The sequence below is a fragment of the Phocoena sinus genome, chromosome 14 (assembly GCF_008692025.1).
Source record: "Phocoena sinus isolate mPhoSin1 chromosome 14, mPhoSin1.pri, whole genome shotgun sequence".
NCBI classification, from domain to species: Eukaryota; Metazoa; Chordata; class Mammalia; order Artiodactyla; family Phocoenidae; genus Phocoena; species Phocoena sinus.
Genome location: NC_045776.1, coordinates 73,295,774 through 73,315,738, shown reverse-complemented (window position 1 = coordinate 73,315,738; position 19,965 = coordinate 73,295,774). Strand labels below are relative to the sequence as shown.

At 48.5% G+C, this 19,965-nt stretch overlaps 1 protein-coding gene across 2 annotated transcripts in view; it reads right to left on the bottom strand.

Moving 5' to 3' along the window:
- Nucleotides 1-19,545, bottom strand: part of GCN1 (GCN1 activator of EIF2AK4) — a 66,658-nt gene extending 47,113 nt beyond the window's left edge. For both annotated transcript variants that reach the window (XM_032602652.1, XM_032602651.1), the window contains exons 1-16: nt 19,514-19,545; nt 14,697-14,799; nt 11,285-11,348; nt 10,620-10,751; nt 10,014-10,122; nt 7,051-7,149; nt 6,826-6,960; nt 5,938-6,006; nt 5,700-5,808; nt 5,027-5,101; nt 4,646-4,774; nt 4,098-4,148; nt 3,720-3,818; nt 3,325-3,498; nt 1,466-1,618; nt 128-220 (exon numbers count right to left, since the gene is read on the bottom strand). In XM_032602652.1, the coding sequence (XP_032458543.1) occupies nt 128-220; nt 1,466-1,618; nt 3,325-3,498; nt 3,720-3,818; nt 4,098-4,148; nt 4,646-4,774; nt 5,027-5,101; nt 5,700-5,808; nt 5,938-6,006; nt 6,826-6,960; nt 7,051-7,149; nt 10,014-10,122; nt 10,620-10,751; nt 11,285-11,348; nt 14,697-14,799; nt 19,514-19,531 (1,612 nt within the window). In that variant the 5' untranslated portion in view covers nt 19,532-19,545. The remainder of the gene's footprint in view (nt 1-127; nt 221-1,465; nt 1,619-3,324; nt 3,499-3,719; nt 3,819-4,097; nt 4,149-4,645; nt 4,775-5,026; nt 5,102-5,699; nt 5,809-5,937; nt 6,007-6,825; nt 6,961-7,050; nt 7,150-10,013; nt 10,123-10,619; nt 10,752-11,284; nt 11,349-14,696; nt 14,800-19,513) is intronic.
- Between the last annotated feature and the right edge of the window lie 420 nt (nt 19,546-19,965).

The window sequence follows — 19,965 nt, the reverse complement described above, 5'->3', positions numbered from 1 at the left end:
CACTCTGCTCCAGGTTTTTGCTGAGCTGTCTGGTCAAAACAACAGGCAGTCAGGGAAGGACCCTCTCTGAAGACCCACCAGAGACTCAGCCCCAAACTCGACTTCAACTAAGGGGGTAGTGACTCACCATCCTCTGAAGCCATGAGCAGGAATTTGTCAGAAGTGAAAACCTGCTTCTTCTCATCCAAAATTAGCTGCCAGAAACTGCTCAGTTTGGCCTCTGCAAGAAACAAAAGGTCACTCTACCACACAGCCCCCCACATGCCAGGGCTAGTCCCCACCATGCTGAAGCTGCGGGGGCTGGCTTTGCTGACAGACTCTCCGCTGTTGCAGCAGGCAGGAGTTCTCCCTCAGCGGGGGCGGGTCACTCCCAGGCTCACTGTCCTCCGGTTCCGAGAACTAACCGGTTCTTCTGGTGGCATTGCCTATAGGAAAAGCTTTGGTGGTTCTCTGTAGCCCACAGGAGCCCAGATGAGCTGCTTCCCACCTGGAATTCCCACCTGTTCCAGGTGCCAGGCTGAACTACTTGAGGTCCACATGTGGTGCTTTCCCCGCTCTTCCCTCATTTGAACTCACACTGGGCCAGCTAGTGAAAACCCTTCTAGCCCTCAGGGCCCTAGTTCAAATGCTCCCTTCTTCATGAAGCTTTTCCTGACACCCAACCCCTAAACTAAAAGAAATCCCTCCTTCAAAACTGCTCTTATGCCACATTTAATGTGCCTTAAACAACAGATAACTTTTGCATATCCTCTCTCCCAGTAAAGCAGCTTAAAATTTGCTGAAACAGGGTCATGTTCTGCCTCCCCGCCACAGAAGTAGCCCAGTGCCTTGGTATATAGTCAGATGGCACACAATAATATATATGAAAAGAGCTGAACTCCATTTCTAACCACAGGAATAAGTTCAGCTATGTCCCCATGCAGAGTAGGATGTAGACTAAACAAACACAGAATACCGTGTAGCCACAAAAAAAGGAAAGCTCTTTTTGTTGTACTGATTTTGGAATCTTTTCCAAGATGTGTTCAGTACGCAATATGGCACGTATAGTATGTCACCCAGCATGTTTCGGCAATTACACATTGATCATCTCTAGACACGAAACTTAGTGGCTGGAAGACAGGATGGCTAAGGGGAAGCTTTTAACGTTATACCCTATAAATGTATAACCAATTAAAAACAACGTCCCACTTATCATCTGCAGGGATGAGCCTCAGCGTTGCACTGTGCAGCGAGAGTGCAGCCAGGGGACTCTGTCACTGTCCTCCTTTGCCCTGTTGCTCCAATGCTCCAGGACAGGGGCTTGTAGATAAAATTCATCCCTGCAGGTGACAAGTGGCCCTACGACTGCCCAGTGCGGTAAGTGGCCAAGCTAATCCTGTAAAATCCTAAATATCAAGGCACTCCTCCCAAGGACTCTGAAAGAGGCCCTTGTCTGCTAGCATCCTGGACATCTCTGGACTCTTACCAGCCTGTGAGTCAGCCATCGAAAGCTTTGAGAGCAGCAAGGCAGCAGCGACCCCTTCGGTGACTACGGGAACCTGAGTGCTTTGGGAGGCTGCCTTCTCCACTGTCTGGATGAGCAAGGGCAACAAGTCCAGGGCCTGCAACAGTGTGTCACCTGTGGAGATAGGACCAGCACCTTACAGAACACCCCAATCGCAAGGAGGCAAGATTACTTGAGAAAGGAGTTATTCACCCATGTCTGAATGGTTAACACCCTTCAGTTACCTTTCAAATATCTCAAGTAAGTGGAATTAAAATCTAGGACTTATATCAAACTCTACAACCATAAAGCTAGAGCTAGAAGGGTCCTTACTAGTCCAATAGTCCAGGTATTCACTTGATGGATAAGGAAACAGACCAAGAGAAGTGAAGTGAGTTGCCCAAGGCCACACAGCTGGTTGAGGGAGAGCCAGGGCAAACCTCAAGTTGACTATTTTCTCTCTGGGGCTCTTCTCCCACACCAGACAACCTCCAGACCCAAATCCCAAAACCAGAACCAATCTGCTGACCTATAAACTAAACTCTGTTCAAAAAAAAAACAGTAGAGGGCTTCCCTAGTGGCACAGTGGTTGAGAGTCCGCCTGCCGATGCAGGGGACATGGATTCATGCCCCGGTCCGGGAAGATCCCACATGCGGCGGAGCGGCTGGGCCCGTGAGCCATGACCACTGAGCCTGCGCGTCCGGAGCCTGTGCTCCACAACGGGAGAGGCCACAACAGTGAGAGGCCTGCGTACCGCGCAAAAAAAAAAAAAAAAAAAAGTAGAAACCTACTAAAACTATAGCTAAACCCACATATGTGTGTGTATGTATGTATGTATGTATGTATGTAATTTATTTAGGCTGCACTGGGTCTTCATTGCGGTGCACAGGCTTAGTTGCAGTATGTGGGATCTTAGTTCCTCGATCAGGGATCAAATCCGGGCCCCCTGCGTTGGGAGCATGGCGTCTTAACTACTGAACCACCAGGGAAGTCCCAACCCATGTTTTCTTAATTACTAAATTGGTATATAGAGTATTTCACAGTGAAACAAGTATTTCATTTGGATGATGCCATGGATTTGAATCCAAGAAACGTATATTTTAAAGGTTTATTTTATGATTGTTTTTAAAGTATTAAGCAGAACCAACTCAAGCTAAAGAGACTAGGTTAAACCAAGACTTGGCTATTTAGAACTCAATCTAAAATCAAGTTCAATCAGTGCAGCAAAACTGCAAACTGATACACAAGTACAGACACTGTACAGAAGGGGGTCACCTCTCTAGGGGCAGCTCTGGAGTCTCCTAAACATTTTTTTAAACCCAGTCATCATAAGTTTAAACTTGAAGTGAAATATGAGCCCATCTCAGAGGTGGACATCAGTATTAGAGATTTTTACCTTGGGGATCAAGCTCCTACAGATTTGAAGTTTCCCCTCGCTGTGCTGGGGAAGGAGGTAGATGCTCAGGCCCAAATGACAGGTTTGTTAGCACTGAAGCGAGGGCAGTTGTTGTTTCTAATAGGTCCAGTGTAAAGATTATATAATTTACACCTTATAAATCAGTCTTATCAGAATCATTTCTCCATGATTTCAGAAAACAGAGTGACAGGTTCTGGTTGTGGTTCCCCTCTGAATAAAGCTTTGTATTCTGAAGGTCTGATAAGGAGGAGAAGCCAGAATCTGTTGTGAAGACTGGGCTCTGATTCTAGGCTTTATGGATGACTAAGCTAGATGCTCCCAGTGGCTCAGGAAGAAATGATGCAAAAAAAGCTGGACCAAAAGGGAAAGCCTGATGACACCCTGAAGATCACCTCGATCACCTCTGTGAGGGAAGCATCTCACCTCGGAAGCAGACCAACATGCACTGCAGATAGGCGTGCCTCACTGCAGAGGTGGAGGTTTTAAGGCTGAAGGCTTTCTTGAACCATTCAGTGAGCTTCTTGGGCACTTCTGTGGAGAACCGGTTACACCAGAGAGCCAGGACAGAGGTGGCGTGCACCAAGGTGCCTTCGTGAACTAGGGCAAGAAGCAGAAGTCCTGTCAGCCCTATGTCTTAGACCCACATCACATCACTGCCAGTTGCATGCGAAAGCAAGTAGGAGTAAAGGGAGAGGAAGCAGTGATGCTTCAGGGAGAGGAAGCAGGGCCCTCAGAAGGGGTTCATGGCAGGCTCCAACTGCGAAAACCGGGGGTCAAGGATGGGTCCAGGCTGCACCCTCACCATGGTGCACAATTACCTTCTTGCTGGAGGAAGGGGATGAACAGCTCAGCCACGGTCCCACTCAGGACTTGACTGGAAGGCCCGGCCACCACGTGATGACTGACACTCCCGATGCCTGGAAGGCAGGGGATTCCCTGCTCAGCCCCTCATCAGCACAAAACTGCCAACACACCAGTCCTCCTGTCACTACCCACCTCCCCAGCAGCCATGCCTCTCCTCTGGCCATGACTGACCCCCTACTCAATCCCCCATCAGACGTCCTGCCTTTTACGGAAGCCAGACTGGGATGTCCAAAACTGTCAGAGGTGTCAAGATCCAACGGACTCACCTTACCTAACAGTTACGTTACACTACCACTACTACACTTCCTACTACCTGTGGAGAAATTCTGTACCTGAGAGGACGCTCATCTTCTGGGCTACAATAGTTAGTTTTCCTTCCGAGCCTGAGAGGAGAGATAGCAAAGATTCAAAATTCACATCTGCCACATTTCCCAAGGGGGTGAATAAGGTAGTCATGTGTGTGACATCAAGATACAGTTTCTGATTCCAGAAGCAGCCTTTCTATCATGTAGCTGGGCTTAACATCACATGTACTGGCTTTTTTTTTTTTTTTCTAACTAAAGAAATAAATAATATGTTCTTGCAGAAAATGAGACAAATAGAAAAAATATAAAAGCAACATCTAAAAATCACCCATGTTCCCACGACCTAAAATATTATTAACATTTTGGTGTATTTCCCTCTATTTTTTCCCCCTATGCAAACGATAATGCCTATGCTTAAAACTGAGATCACCCCCATCCACACTGATCTGCACGTGCTTCTGTTCATTCTTGACACAAGCAAACTCAGAGCACCAAGCCCCCAACAGGTCCCGGTACCCAAGGAATGCCAGAGGCCACACCTTGGCCATCCGCATGCCCGGGAAGGACTTGCCCACCTCCGAGGATAGCAAACAGGTGCCGGGCCAGGGCTTCCATCGCCGAGGAGTCACTGCACTGGCGGACCAGGTTCTGCAGCGCCAGCACGGCTTCGTCCATCAGGCGGGGGCTGTTGGACTTCAGCTGACCTGGACACGGAGAGCCGCAGCTCAGAAGCTGCCGAGAGCTGGGTAGCCAGGCTCTCATCTTTGTCATCCCTGCTCCCAACTCTTCAATCCTGGCTCTGTGTTCTCATTATAAAGGATCTCAGGAAAGAAACTACACAACTGTAGTTTATTTCTAAACTGAGCTGTCTCCTACCCCTTTTTGTACAATAGGGATAAGTACAACCGAAACCCAAGGTGCCATTCCAGGGGCTGGAGAGGGGTTGGGACACTCACCAGCCAGTCCTTTCACGATGTCCAGGGCATAATGGCTGAGATCGAGAGTCACTGATGCCAACAGACTGGAGATAGCTGAGGGGGACAGAAAGCACACATCATGTTGGCCTCCAGGGGAAATGCCCGTTTCTGCCTGACTCCCCAGCCAATGCTCAGGCCTGCTGTGTAGACACACAGGACATGACCACTCTTCATCTCTGTATGGTCACATGGTGGTCACACCTTTGTCCCACAGCTCTGCTGTAAAGCTGTATACTGCCCCATCCCAATCAGCAAAAAACTGCCCCTCCGACATTCCACCCACACCTCTTACCAAGATAAAAAGAGACAGAGACTCAACTCTCATATCCTATGGTTTCAAGTGCCACCTCCACACCAAGGTCAAACTGTCTAGAGCAGAGGTTCTTAACCTGGTTTCCAGAAGGTTCTTAGACCTCTAAAAATGTATGCAGTATTTTAAGTGGGTATACTTTTGTGCATTCTTCCAGCAAGAGGGCCCATTACTTTCAACATCCTCTCAAAAGGGTCCCTGATCTCTCTCCCAAGGGCCCAATGAGGTAAACAGTGAATACATCTCCCCCCGCAGCAAGCACTTCCTGCTGCCAAGTAGTGGGGACCCGGCTTATCAGGCAACTTCACCTCCCTCCCACCAGCCTGTTTGGCAGGAACCTACTTTCAAGAACATTCTCTGGACTCCTCAGTAAGGACTTCTGTATGGTGGGCAATATCAGATCCTTAAACTCCGAGTGGGACATGTATCGGAGCAGAGGGGCACAGTTATCCTACAAAGAGAAAGGGGTCAGGCACCCAGCCTTCGTGGGAACAGACCAAGAATAAAGGATGGTTCTGAATCACAGAATTTAAAATGGGATTTAGCTTGCCCAGGTGAGTAAGGGCCACCTCACACTCACCAACAGATACTTCTGAGGCTTTACTTTGCTCATCAAGATGTTCTTCATATAAAAATCCAGCAGGGCACTCTAGGGAATACAGAGACCTGGTTAGACCCTGACGTTCTGAGATCCCTCTTGTGGGACTGCTTCTAAAAAATACCAATCAGTGCCCCAAATGTCATGGTGTCAAGCATGAAGACCCCAGTGATCACTCCATTCCCCATCTAAAAGCCTTCCACAGCTTTCCATGGCTCCTGGGAGCAAGTCCAAGTCCTTGGCATGGCTCACAGGCCTACCTGCTACCCTCTTTCACCCAGACACCCACATGCCCCTCCAACCGCACTTTGCCTCCTCTACATTCCTGCCCACACGCTGCTTTCTCTGCCCAAAATGCCCTTCCTCCCCTCTTGACCTGTTAACGCCTATTCACCCTTTAAGTTCCTTCATTAGAGATGTGTTCCCTGACCCACAGCCTAAGACAAGTCCCAACCAGAGTATCACAGCCTCTTGCGCTTTTCCTTTGCAGCGTGTCTCACAGAGATAATGAGATGACGATATGTCTAACGGCAGCCTCCTCAGATTCAGTCCCGCCCGGGAAGGGATCACAGGTCCCTCACGCACTGCTGCATCCCCAACACCTGGCACAGAGCTTGGCACAAGGCAGATGCTCAGTGTGGGTGAATAAATGACTGTATGAACAGGCAAATCATCATCCCGTTAACTATGGCAGGATCCATCCCAAGCCACAACTGGAGGGGAAACTTTCCAGCTCCTCAAAGTTCATATATCACCATGAAAGGCCGGGGTCTCAGGTGAGAAAACCAACAAACTTCAGATAAGGCCAGCAGCTGGGGGCCACCAGGGCAAAACAAGCTCCCCCTCCTTCCCTCCATAGAGTCCACTTGCCTTGTGCCGATTGACCACGTCCATCTCCTTGTGGCTCGTGCAGAACTGCACCAGCAGCCCCAGCATGGCTGCATAGTTCTGGTTGGGTTCTAGGCTGAGAATGGCTGACAAGTATTGTTCCACCAGTCCCGGGTTCTGAAGAGGAACGGGTAGAGCAGGTGTATCAGACGGCAGTGGAGGTGGTACGGAAGAAGAAATGACCGCCACCCTGCTGCCTCCTGTCACCTCTTTCCATAGCTTGGTGAGCTTCTTCACAGCACCATCCACGGCGTGCTTGTGGGAGCCGCCTAGCACCTCCAGCAGGAGCAGGCACTGCACCTCTACCTGCAGGGACAGGGAGGTTCAGGTCCAGACGTAAAATGGGAGTGGAGATCCCATGGCCCTCATAGCCTGCCCAAGACCTTCGTCAGGCCCGCCAGAACCTGAGGTCATCTCCGCCAGGCCTCTCCCACTCAATTCCAGCCAGATCCTCTTCCCTCCACCCCCTGCCCCCACCCCCACTTAACCCTGTCCCGGAATTACATCTGTTCACTCAAGCACTTCGTTAATAAGTATTTATTGAGCACCTACTATGAGTCAGACAATGAAAACACCTGGAGAATAAGACAGACACAGTCCTTGCTTTCATGCACCTCATAGTCCAGAGGGAGAAAAAGATACTAAACAAATAAACACACAAATGAATACATAATTCCAGCAAGGTTAAGTGCCATGTGGGAAAAGGTTAAGCATTCTGTTTCATATATTTCTTCATCTGCCTTGACTATTCCTTCATTAATTCTACAAGCAATGAACGCTGATGAAGTGGCAGGCACTATGCTAGGCACTGTGGATACAGAAGTGAACACTGATATGCTGATCCTGCCTGCAGGGGGGCCCACTATCCAACCCAGAGTGAAGCACCTAATAGGTGCTCAATTAAAAAGCCTCACAGAGGGCTTCCCTGGTGGCGCAGTGGTTGAGAGTCCGCCTGCTGATGCAGGGGACACGGGTTCATGCCCCGGTCCGGGAAGATCCCACATGCCGCGGAGCAGCTGGGCCCGTGAGCCATGGCCGCTGAGCCTGCACATCCGGAGCCTGTTCCCCGCAACGGGAGAGGCCACAACAGTGAGAGGCCCGCGTACCGCAAAAAAAAAAAAAAAAAAAGCCTCACAGAGACTGTATGTGTCATGAACACCCAAGGTCACTGGTGAGCAGTGGACTGCCACCCTGAGAAAAAAGGCATGCTTAAGAAGTCTGCCAAATTCCATTTGCATGTGTACAAAATGGCAGATGTACAAAGTTATTCATGGCAACAATTTTTTTATAACAAAAGACTATAACAACATAAGTGGTCATAAACAGGGAACTAGTTATATATATACCGTGGTACATCCACTCAAAGGATTAGTAGACAGTCATAAAGAATAAGAACCTCTATATAATACTCTGGAACAAATCTAAATCCAGTTAAGGAAAAAAACACAAGGCGAAAGAAAAAAGTTTGTATGTATGCTACCACTTGTATAAAAAGGTCTATTTAGTCATATACACAGAGAATACCTCTACTACCTAAGAAACTAGTAATAGAGGGGGACCGAGATGGCTAGGGAAGGGGTGGGAAGGAAACTGGTATATCATTCTACACCTGTTGAATACTGAACCTTTTTTAAAAAATTATTATTAAAATAGCTTTTTAAGCTTGCTGATATCACATTCAGAACTATATTGCTGTTCTTTCTTCCTGGAACGTTCTAACCCATAATCTGGGCATGGTTTTTTCTTTCATATCCTTCAGGTCCCTGCTCAAATGGTACCTCCTCCAGAGGCCTTCCTCCCACCATCACCGTCCAACCACTCTCTCTATCCTCCTGCCTGCTTTTCTGCTGCACGACTCTACACTTTGTCATTTATGTGTGGACCTGTTTGTGTCCACCCTCTCCCCACAACTGAAAGCTATGAGAAAGTAAGGTCCTCTCACCTGTCCCCTGTTTCAGCCTCGGCTCCTCGAACAGCACCTGACACGCAGGGGGCCCTCAACAAATACTTAAGGGACTGAATGAACTACTCCTATGTGTATAGTCAACATCAGCAATGAGCAAAGGAAAAACCCAGATTCAAGACACAGAAACCACCACCACGGTTTCAAGCTCCTGATGCATCCTGTCCCATAAACACAACTCCGGGTTGACCCCTCCCCCTCACTAACCCACACTGACTTACCTTGGATAACGGTTATAAGAATTCACTGGAGACATGCTAGTGAGGGAGCCCATGATAAACCATCTTACAAGAAGGCCTTTTGGTAACAATGGAACCCACACTCTGAAGGTGCTTTTCCAGCATATCCACTACCTGTGAGGTTTCAGTGTTCTTATCCTTCCATCAACTGCTGATGGCATATCTATGGTCATCCCCAGAAGTATGCTGGATAAGCTCCCAGGGATGAGGCCTCAATAAGTCTTACAAGCTGGCTGTGTCAGGCAGAGGTGCTCACTCCTCATTTACCTGCACAGCCCTCTGTAAGTTTCTATAGCCCTTTCACACCTCTTTTGAGCCCATCTTCATGGCAACTCTTTGAGGCGGATGGGTGAGTGGTACTTTTCCCCATTTTTGCAGCAATGGGAAATGGGCTCCGAAATTAGGTATCTGGCCAAATCTCATGGCCAAGAGTCAAATCCATACCAAGATCCTCAGACTCCTTTTTTGTTAAACCGTAAGACCATCCCTCTTGCCCTCCACTAAGCATATCTAGACATTCAAAAGAATCTCCCAACCTAGCCTATTGGGCCGTCTCTGGTTAGCAGACATGCTGAAAGGCAAGATAGGGAATGTGGAAGGAGCAGGCATAGAACGGGAGGAAAGAATTGGTATTTTCTGGGTTACTTGTTTTCTGCCTGTCTTCCCCATTCTGGCCTGTCACGTCTTCCTCACATGCCATGAAGGCAGGGACTATGTTTCTCTTGCTCATCACTGTATTCCCAGGGCCTAGCACCATGCCTGACCCAGGAAAGCTCAAAGATATTTGATAAATAGACGAATGTTATTATGCTGCACTCATGCCCATCCACCAAAGTCACACACCTCAGGGTAACTCAAAGTGCCTGGTCACCCAGCACTAACAGCACTGGCCAGAGAAGGTGCTTAAACATGTCCCAACTCTGTGCAAAGAGCTGACCGGCACGACTGCAAAGACCCGGGGAACCTACCAGTTTGCTCCAGATGTCTCCTTGCCGCTTGGCTCTCGAGGGAAAGACAATGCGCACCAGTAGGCAGGTCCAGGACAGGGCCAGCAAGGCAGCCGAGCCACTGCTCTTACTGAAAGGGGAGGGGAGGGGAGGGGAGGGGAGGGGAGGGATGAGGTCAGAGCAGCAGCCTCCATCTTGAGGACGAATGCTCACCGCAAGGCCTTGCCTGCTATGCAAGACCCTCCACTGACCTAACTGGAACTGGAAACTTGTTCCCCACAAATCATCTGTGACAACTCAGGACAAGGAGTGCCAAACTCCCACCTCTTAGCACTCACAACTATAAATCAAAAGGATGGTTTGCTCCATTCAGTGCCTAGTGGGCATTTGGTTTCTCCTTAAAATGGCCTTACTTCCACTGGTTTCCCAACCCTGTTCCTCAGGAAAGTGGTTTCTCCACTGGGCCTGACATCTTGGCTTCTCCGTCCATTCAGAAGGCAGACTGCCGGCACCCCTCAGAGTTGCAAAGAGGAAAGGGGCAGGCATGTTCACGCCTGCTCATCTGCACCGGCTTCTCACGAGTAGGACTCCACCAACCCCCAGTGGGCCACCACCTTTACCTCTTACCTGGGGACACCTGCTTTGGAGCCAATGCCTGAAGACTGCAGAGAGTGCAGAAGGTTCTTAGCAGTGGCTTCTGGCTGGGCCTCAGCCAACTGCTGGATTGCTGCCTGCAGAGCCCTGCGTGAGGCTGCATCTCTAGGAGGAGGAAAGAAGGGGAAGGTGAACATGTGGACTCGGGGCAGGGGTGGGGGCTTAGGCCAAGCCTGGTCTTTCTCAGGAAGATTAAACTGCACTGTATTCCAGTGGGTCATAGATGATGGGATTAGGAAGTAACTGGATAAATCTACCTCATCTGAGAGTTCTGGAAGCATCTAATAAGGGCAAATGAGGCTTAAGGCTGTAAGCACAACATCTACCTTTAGGGAACACTTACTATAGGCCTCAAACTAGGCCAAGTGCTTTTACACACATGACCGGTGCCAGCATAGAGACTGAGCACTCAACGTGGCAAGCAACGTTCCAAGAACTTGACTCTTACTGACAACCACCTATGAGGTAGGTAAAAGCATCATCCCTGTTCTGCAGATGAGGAAACGGAGGCACAGAGAGGTTCAGTAACTTGTGCAGGACCCAGGTAGTCTGGCTCCAAAGCCTGGGCTCTAACCACTACCCTATATCACATTTCTGCACAAACTGCTCTGGACACTGGGCCTTTGATCGGGACTCGCCTGTATCGATGCAGAGTCAAGCAGAATAATTTGCAGAGGCCTTTCACTGCTCCCTCTGGCAGATCTAAAACCAAAGATTACACAGAGGTTAATAAAATAAAATCTACTCAATAAAATCTACTTCCTGGGCATCTGCTCGAGCCAGGCATTCTGCTGACATGACCTCTGCCCACTGGACACTCCCCGGGCGTTTGAGATAGAATTCCCAACAGGAAAAAGTAATGACAAAATAGGACTCTAAAGAAACATCTAGCACGGGAAGGCTCTCGGACAAACATCTGTTAAATGAATGAAACTAAGGCAAGACAAGTGCCCTCGAAATTTAACATGCTTTCGAGTGGAGGTGCTAGAGTACAGGAAATGTTCTGCTTCTTGATCCGGGTGCTGGTTACACGGCTGTGTTTAGTTTGTGATAATTCAGCGACCTGTTCACTTATGATATGTGTACTTTTCTTTATGTACGTTCTAATAATTGGTTTTAAAACACAGGACAAAACTTAAGTACTATGAGGGATCAGAAAAGAGAAGAACACCTATAACAGAGAGGTTTCTGAAGATTTTAAGGACACAGAAGCTTGGCCTAACAGATGAGTAGGATGTGGACAAACGGAAAGAGGGGCCTGCATGCAGAGTGGTGTTAACAACATGAGCAGAAGTGCACGGGATAAGGTGGCACAATGCCTGTGCAGGGTGCGTGAGGAGGAGGAGGAATAACAACACCCGACACTTAACCAGTGCTCATGAGGCACCAGGCCCTGCTCTAAGCATTTTATATACATTAACTCAATTCCTGTGAGGTGGGTACTGCAACTGAGCTCATTTTTAAGATGAAGAAACCAAGGCATGGAAAACCAAGCACGCCAGCTGAGTGAAAGAGAAACTGGTGAAACAATAGGGCTCAATAACGGAGAGCCAACCTGTGACAGGTTCTGCATGCCAGACTGAAGCCCGCAGACAAAGAGGGGAGGGTCTGACACGGGGAAATGTACGCTGAGTGTCAGACTGACCAGCGTGGGAGGCACCGAGAGCAGGAGGCCCACAAAGGGCTTGCACAGGGCCTCACACTTCAGGCACCCGAACGATGGGGGCATGGGGAATGAAGGAGGGGCGGGCACCCAGCTCCCCCAGGGCCCTGAGCCTGGTAATGGTCCATCTGATTTGAGGCTACCTCAGTAACGGAGGAAAAGAGTGACTGGAGCCGGGAACAGGTTGTGGCTAAGAGAACAGTAGTAATAACAGCTAATAGACACTGGGCGTTGACCATAGCCAGGCACCGAGTCAAGCACCGTCCCCGTGTGTTCTCATTCACTCCTCACTCCAAGGAGACAGGCTCACAGGTTAAGTAACCTGAACCGGGTCCCACAGCCTGTAAGTGGCAGAGGCATGGCTAGAACGCAGAGCCCTTCTCCTCTGACTCTGCACTAGACGCCTGTGACTGGAAAGAACAGGCACAGCAGACACCGCCTCAGAGTCTCAGGCTTCAAGTACACCGAGGCAGAACTGCGGAGAGCATCAGAGGCCTCAGGGCCAGACTGGGCTGAGCCAGGCCGACCATCCGCATCGACAGCTCTGAGGAAGACTTCAACTCCTCGCCCTGGCAGAAAACACTCTGCACCACTGCACCACCTCTGATGAACTCTCCTGGTGACCTGCCTGCTACCCTAACAAAAGGAGAGGCCAGAAGAGTTATCACTATGCAATGACTCCTCCTTAGACTCAAAATCAGGAAATTGAGAATTAACAATTTCATATGGGAGGTTAACTTCCCCCAATCAACTTGTATATCAAAGACTACTAAACATTTTACAAACGTAATTCACCCTGAACTGTAGAATTTCAGGGTGACTGAAGAGTAGAATCACCCTGAAAAGGCCCTGAGTAGTTCATAAACTTCACCCACACATGTCCAACTCCTTACTCCACAAAATGGGGAAAAGTGTAGTATTCAACTGTTACTTAGCAGGGAGTCAGCCATTATGGTTCAGGGAGTCCAGCTAGCATCTATCACATGGCAGCCCTTTCTAACTAGAACTTTGTTCAGAAGTGACCAGAAAGACTTTTGAAGGTGCCATAACACTCATATGCTAAAGTTCTGATCCACAGGAGAATCTCTCAGAAGCTCACAAACAGCAATTTACTTAATTTACACACTACTTTAACAAGCTTGGGTATGTAACCAGGCAACAGTAGATCAGAAGCAGCGAATGAGAATGGGGGTGAGAGGGTGGTAGGAAGTAGGCTTTTTCCTAACAACAAGTGAAAGCTGACAGAAACGGAGACCCAATTCTATACCGCCATGGTTCTCAAACTGCAGCAAACACAGGAATCAACTGCGGGCTTGTTAAAACACAGACTCTGGGTTCCACCTGCAGGGTTTTGGTGAATCTGAGTCTCTGGGGTGGAGCTGAGAATTTGTATCTCAAACAAGTTTTAGGTGATGCTGATACTGCTGGTCTAGGGACCATATTCTGAGAACCAATGCTGTATAGTAAAAACACACCAAAAGGAAACTCAAAACTAATGAGCATTTATTGGTTGAAGGCACACTAGTCTTATACATGCCCCATAATTTGCAGCAAGAGCCCTCGGGTTATGGTACAGAATCAGGGTAACTGCATGTGCTCAGCATTTCCCAAAATGTGGTGCCCAGACCCTGAACAGGTTTTTGGCAAAAATGAGGTTCAAGGAAACACTGGATTAAAATGTGACATCTGGGCTTCCCTGGTGGCGCAGTGGTTAAGAATCTGCCTGCCAATGCAGGGGACAAGGGTTCGAGCCCTGGTTCGGGAAGATCCCACATGCTGTGGAGCAACTACTGAGCCTGCGCTCTAGAGCCCACTAGCCACAACTACTGAAGACTGTGAGCCTAGAGCCTGCGCTCCACGACAAAAGATGCCATCGCAATGAGAAGCCCACACACCACAACGAAGAGTAGCCCCCACTAGCCGCAACTAGAGAAAGCTCAAGCGCGGCAACGATGACCCAACACAGCCAAAAATAAATAAAATTAATTAAAAAATAAAAGAAATAAAATGTGACATCTCACAAACTTACATGATCTTGGAATCCTTTACTAGCCAATCACTTGATACCATCTTGCTTGTTTTCACGGAACACTGGGAAAATGGTGCCCCCGGTCATAAAGAAAATGTTTTTCCATCCAATAAATCACTTAAGAAAGACTGCTGGTATCTTTTAGAACTATTTCCAATCAAAATGGTTAAAACTGGTAAAAAGGTTTGGCGCCGAGAAGGATAAACTCTCCACCAACCCAACTGCTTCAGTGCAGATTATAACAAGCAAATACTGACAGTGAAGACAGAAGTTGCTGTGAGGTGAAAAGAAGGCCATGGTTCTAAACAGAGAACCCAATTTAGTTTGAAATGAAATCAATGAAATGAAAAACGAATACCTTTTCCAGCAACACATTTCCCCAGCTCACTGAGGATCTCTCTCCGTTCCTTCACACTGGCTGTTGTCACCTTCCCTGCAAAACGCTTTAGTGTCTCAGAAACCTGTGAAGACCAAGCCCACAGAGAAAAATTTCAGCAAACTACAAAACATTGCCGGGGGGGGGGGGGGGGCGCGGGGGGGGGGGGCGCGGGGGGGGCGGGGAGGGGGCGGAAACAGAGCGAGCAAGCTGTGGGAGGTGCAGAACTCAGTGAAGCTCTCTCTAACCCAGGGTTTCTCAACCTCCACACTCCTGACTTTGGGGGCTGCCTTTATACATCGTAGGATTTTGAGCAGCATTTCTGGCCTCTACCCAATGGACACCAGTAGCAGCACCCCATCCTCCCACCACAGCTGCGGCAACCCCAACTGTTTCCAGACATTGTCAAACATCTCCTGGGGGACACAATCACCCCCAGTTGAGTGAGATGTACTGCTTTTAACCCAACCAGTCAGCCACTCAGTATACCTCATTTAGACGTGGACAAAAAGAGTGAAGGTCAAAGGCAAAGACCTCAGGACAGAAAATATCCCTTCCAAACTATGCAAAATCTAGGGAGGGCCTACTAAATGCCAAGTATGTTCCCTTTATATTATCTCTTTTAAACCTCCCATATGAAGGAGTATCCTGGCAACTCATAAACACAGTTGGCTAGCAGGTAAAAGGTCAAGAAATTGAATCCCAGCTCTGCCTCCTACCAGCTGTGGAAACTAAGTCAAATTATATCATTTCCTTGACCCTCTGATTCCCCATCTATACAGGCAACAGCACCTACCTCATGACTGTTAAACAGAGACTAAATAAGATAGTGTATGTAGAGCATTTACCTCTCATCCCGAGCACAAAATCAGCTACTACTACCAGCAAGCCTTCCAGACAGGCACCATATCCCCATTTCACAGGTGATGAAGAAACCAACTCCCAGAGAGGAAGCCACTGCTCGGACTGGACCTGTGGGCCACAGCACCTGCATTTCTGAAACTAAACCTGAAACCAACAGGTCTAAAAACTGATGCTAACAAGTCCTTAGCTTTGAACCACCATCCATGTTACCACAACTGCATCCCCTGCACAGGGACATAAGCATAAGACCTAGAAAGAGGGGCAGTTTGCAAATATTCCTGAAAATCTGGCTCCTGAACCATATTCTACAGGCTGCAAAGCAGGCAGGTTGTGGATACATGAGCAGTTGAGCAGGGCATAATAAGACCCAAGTGGGTAACACCCGCCCTCTTTTTCTTTTGAGGGTATTTCACGGACAGGCCTTATTAGTAGAATAAGACTCAAGGGTGCATAGAGAGAGAAAATAATACTGAGTTCTTCTTACAGATAAATCCCTGCTATAATTCTATTAGCAATGAATAAAATCATGTCCAAAACTGTCTTCTACACAAATTATTTGTTTTAATATTGTCTCTTGTTTTTATAGTCATTCACGTATATAAAGGGTCAAAAAGTTCTGGGAGGTTTGCTCTAAAAATCAGTCACATGCCCTCACACACAAGGACAATCTCTTTCACCAATATTGGCTGATTATTTCGGTAGTTATCGCCATATCTCTAAAATAATTTGCTTGTGCTGCTACTTCTGCCTTTCTACAAAAGACCTCTCTCCCTCTTCAACCCCACCAGAGACCCTCCCCATATCCCTGACACAATTCCTTTGTTTCATAATATGGGTTAGCCCAGTAATTCAGTGTTTACATTATATGCAAATGGTATTCAATTTCCATTTAATAAACTGTTTACTCTCTTGCACAGCTTTTTTAAAATTAACCCTGGAGTTAAATAAAGGCTCCCAATGCCCATTCCCTCCTCACCTCAGTTTGCCTTGTTTTATCTGTTCTAATTAATAATTCAATCCCAAACTTTCTGCCACTTGTCTAAATCTCAATACATTTAGGCAGACCAGGTATTCTACCAAATTCCATTTTCCTGAAGAAGCCTCACCCAGTGCCTTCCGACCTGCCCCAATTTGGTGGGTGATCTCCTACAGCTGGGACTCTATCACCCTGAAAATGTACTCTTTCTTGTGTTTGGGTAAAGTACATCCTCCATCTCGTGAAGTCCTTGCAAGTTTGAAAATATTTTGGCCTCCTACCTGAAGTTTGTCTGGGTACAGAATTCTAGGTTGAAGTTTTCCCAGAATACTGAAGACCTTTCTTCACTGAGTTCTAGCTTTCATTACTGCTGGGAAACCCAACGCCATTCTGGTTCTTGATCCTTTGTCTGAGACCTGATTTTCCCCCCTGGAAATTTCTAAGATCTTCTTTTTGTGTCCAAGGTTCTAAAATTTCACATTAACGTGCTTTGTTGTGAGTCTGTTTTCATCCATTGTACTGAGCATTTTTTATCTGAAAACACATGCTTCCGTTCGCAGAAAGTATGTTGAATTATTTTGTTGATGATTTCCGTGGATATTGGACCTCCCACACTTTTGTGTGGTCCTGTTTTACACAAAACAAGTTTTCTCCAGAGAGAAAACTTTCAGGCTTTTGCCAAGATGGAGAAAGAAAGCTGGGGCTCTGACTGCATCTGAAAAGGGCTTTCAACCAATCCGCCTAACTTAGCCCCTCCCCACTCACCCTCACTTCCAGAGGTTAGCTGATACCACCAATTTCCAGCTGTCAGAGATTCTGCAACGTAAATCAGGTTGGTTCTCAGCTTTCTTAACTTGGCTTAGGATTCATTTCCCTTGGGTCTGCTGAACCCTTTACCACTTATCACTTTCTAGCTTCCAAAAGTTTGCTGCTATTGTCTGCTCTCCATTCTTCCAATTCTCATTTTTTTTCCCAACTCTTTACTAGTTTTAGTGACGCTGGAGGAGATAGCAAGAATAGATGCATATATATAATCCACCCTTTACCTAAAATTCTCACATAGCTGTTTTTCCATGCTAATATTAAATTCCTGGCTATAGTTTCTCCCCCAAAGATGAAAGAGCGTTTCAGGTTCAAGGCTCTTCTTTTTCTTAATCAGAAAATGAATGTTACCCACTTGGGATCCTGTCAGAATAAAACTGAGGAAGATCCTTCAGAGAAGTCATTTGCTGGTGAGATCAGATGCAAAGAGCTTAAATGTTCACAGGTTTCTCTCTAGAGGAGCACCGTCCAGTAGAACTTTCTGTGTTGATGGAAATGTTCTTTTGCACTGTACAATGCAGTAGTCACCAGCCCCATATGGCTACCGGTGCACTGAAATGTGGCTAGTACAACCGAATAACTGAATTTTTAATTTCATTTAATTTTAACTAACTTAAGTAGCCGCTTGGCTATTAATTAACTAGCTACCATACTGAACAACACAGCACTGGAGAGATTTTTTTTTTGCATTTGAGTTTTAATGTTACACAGTCAGCGTGTACTCTCCCAACCCTTTTCAAAATACTCAGGAGACTATGCTTTTCTTTCCAGGATTCACTATAACAAACTTGGAACAAATTACCAGCCCCTGGGACTTCCCTGGTGGTCCAGTGGGTAAGACTACGCTCCCAATGCAGGGGGCCCGGGTTCGTTCCCTGGTCGGGAACTAGGTCCCCACATGCGAGCCGCAACTAAGAAGTCCACATGCCGAAACTAAAACCCGGCGCCGCCTAAATAAATATTAAAAAAAAAAAACTACCAGCCGCTCCCTTGCACAGGAAACTCGCAATTCGCATCTTTTTTTTGTTTTGTTTTGTTTGCGGTACGCGGGCCTCTCACCGTCACGGCCCCTCCCGCTGCGGAGCACAGGCTCCGGACGCGCAGGCTCAGCGCCCATGGCTCACGGGCCCAGCCGCTCCGCGGCAGGTGGGATCTTCCTGGACCGGGGCACGAACCCGTGTCCCCTGCATCGGCAAGGGGATTCGCAACCACCGTGCCACCAGGGAAGCCCAGTTCGCATCTTTTGAATGCTCAGGTTAAGGATTCACTCTCTGGCCTCAGGGCCTCCCTATCAAAATCAATTAATCTCCTCACCCTGATACCCAAGTGAGGCATGCTGTCCTTTAGAGACCCATTTCCTTTTCCCATAATATTGTCTTTTCACCCTAAAACACAACTAAAAGGAGGATGGGATGGAGGAAAAAGGTCTTCCCCAGCTCTTCCCTTAACTATGAGGCACTTCACAGGTAATAACACTCAGGGTGACAAGGCTCTTCCTGAATTTTTATCTAACGCTGCACCTAATAACAACCATCAACATATATGGAGTCCTACTTTATTTCACTGACTCCTCACAACAACCCTACACGACAGGTACTAGTTTACCCCCATTTTATGGATGAAAAGACTTGAGAATTGGCAGGGTTAAGAAACTTGCCCAGCGTCTCAGAGAAACTAAAACTGACCAAGACTCCAACTCAGATCTTTGTATGAATCCAAAGAATATGCTATAAATCCCTGCACATAGTAGGTGCTTGAGAAATATTTGCTGAACACAAAGTTTAAGAGGGAGTTGGCGTTGGCCGGGGCTCACTGCTGGAGGGCTTCAGAGAAATGGAGCAGAGACTCCTTGAAAGAGGAACTTCGGCAACTCCGGAACCGGGGAGGGCCCGACAGGTTCCAGCCGCCGAGGCCGGAGTCCCTGATTCCTCGAGCCCGCGGCCGGTCCGCGCCACCCGGGCCGGGAGCCGGGACGAAGCCGGGTCCGGGAGGGACCGGCCCAAAGCGGCCCCTGGACCGCGCCCTCCGCAGCCGCCGGCCCCCGGCCCCCTAAGCTAGCGGCACTAGCGGTCCGGCCCGACCGCCGCCCTCCGCGCCCCGTCGCTGGCCGCGTTGGCCTCGCAGCCGCCCGCCTCACCTGCGTGTCCGCCGCCATCCTGCCGGCGCTGACTCCGGAACCGCTTCCGGAGCGCTTCCGGGTCACAGCGCGGGCCCACACCGCAGAGCGAGGCCGGGATAGTGTTGGGGCACGGGGCCTGGCGCCCCCGGGCGGGATGGCGGCCGCGGCAGCCTGGGCTTCGAGGCGGGAAGCTGGACTGGGTACCGGGGTGAGCGCCTGGGACTATCAAGGCCTCCTCCCCAGGGCCTTTCTCAGCCCGGCCTCGTGGGAGACGGGGATCCCTGAGGGTTTGTAACGCGGCGAGACCGCCCTGCAGCCATCGACCCACGAGTGCGCAGGTCCGGCCCAGACACCCCCGTGTGAGCCTCTCCTTCGTGAACACCATTTTACAGAAGTGTGTCCTAGATGCTTCCTAGAGGAGTTCCCTTGATAACAGGAACTGAGCTCGCTAAAAGGCAGGCAGCCAACTC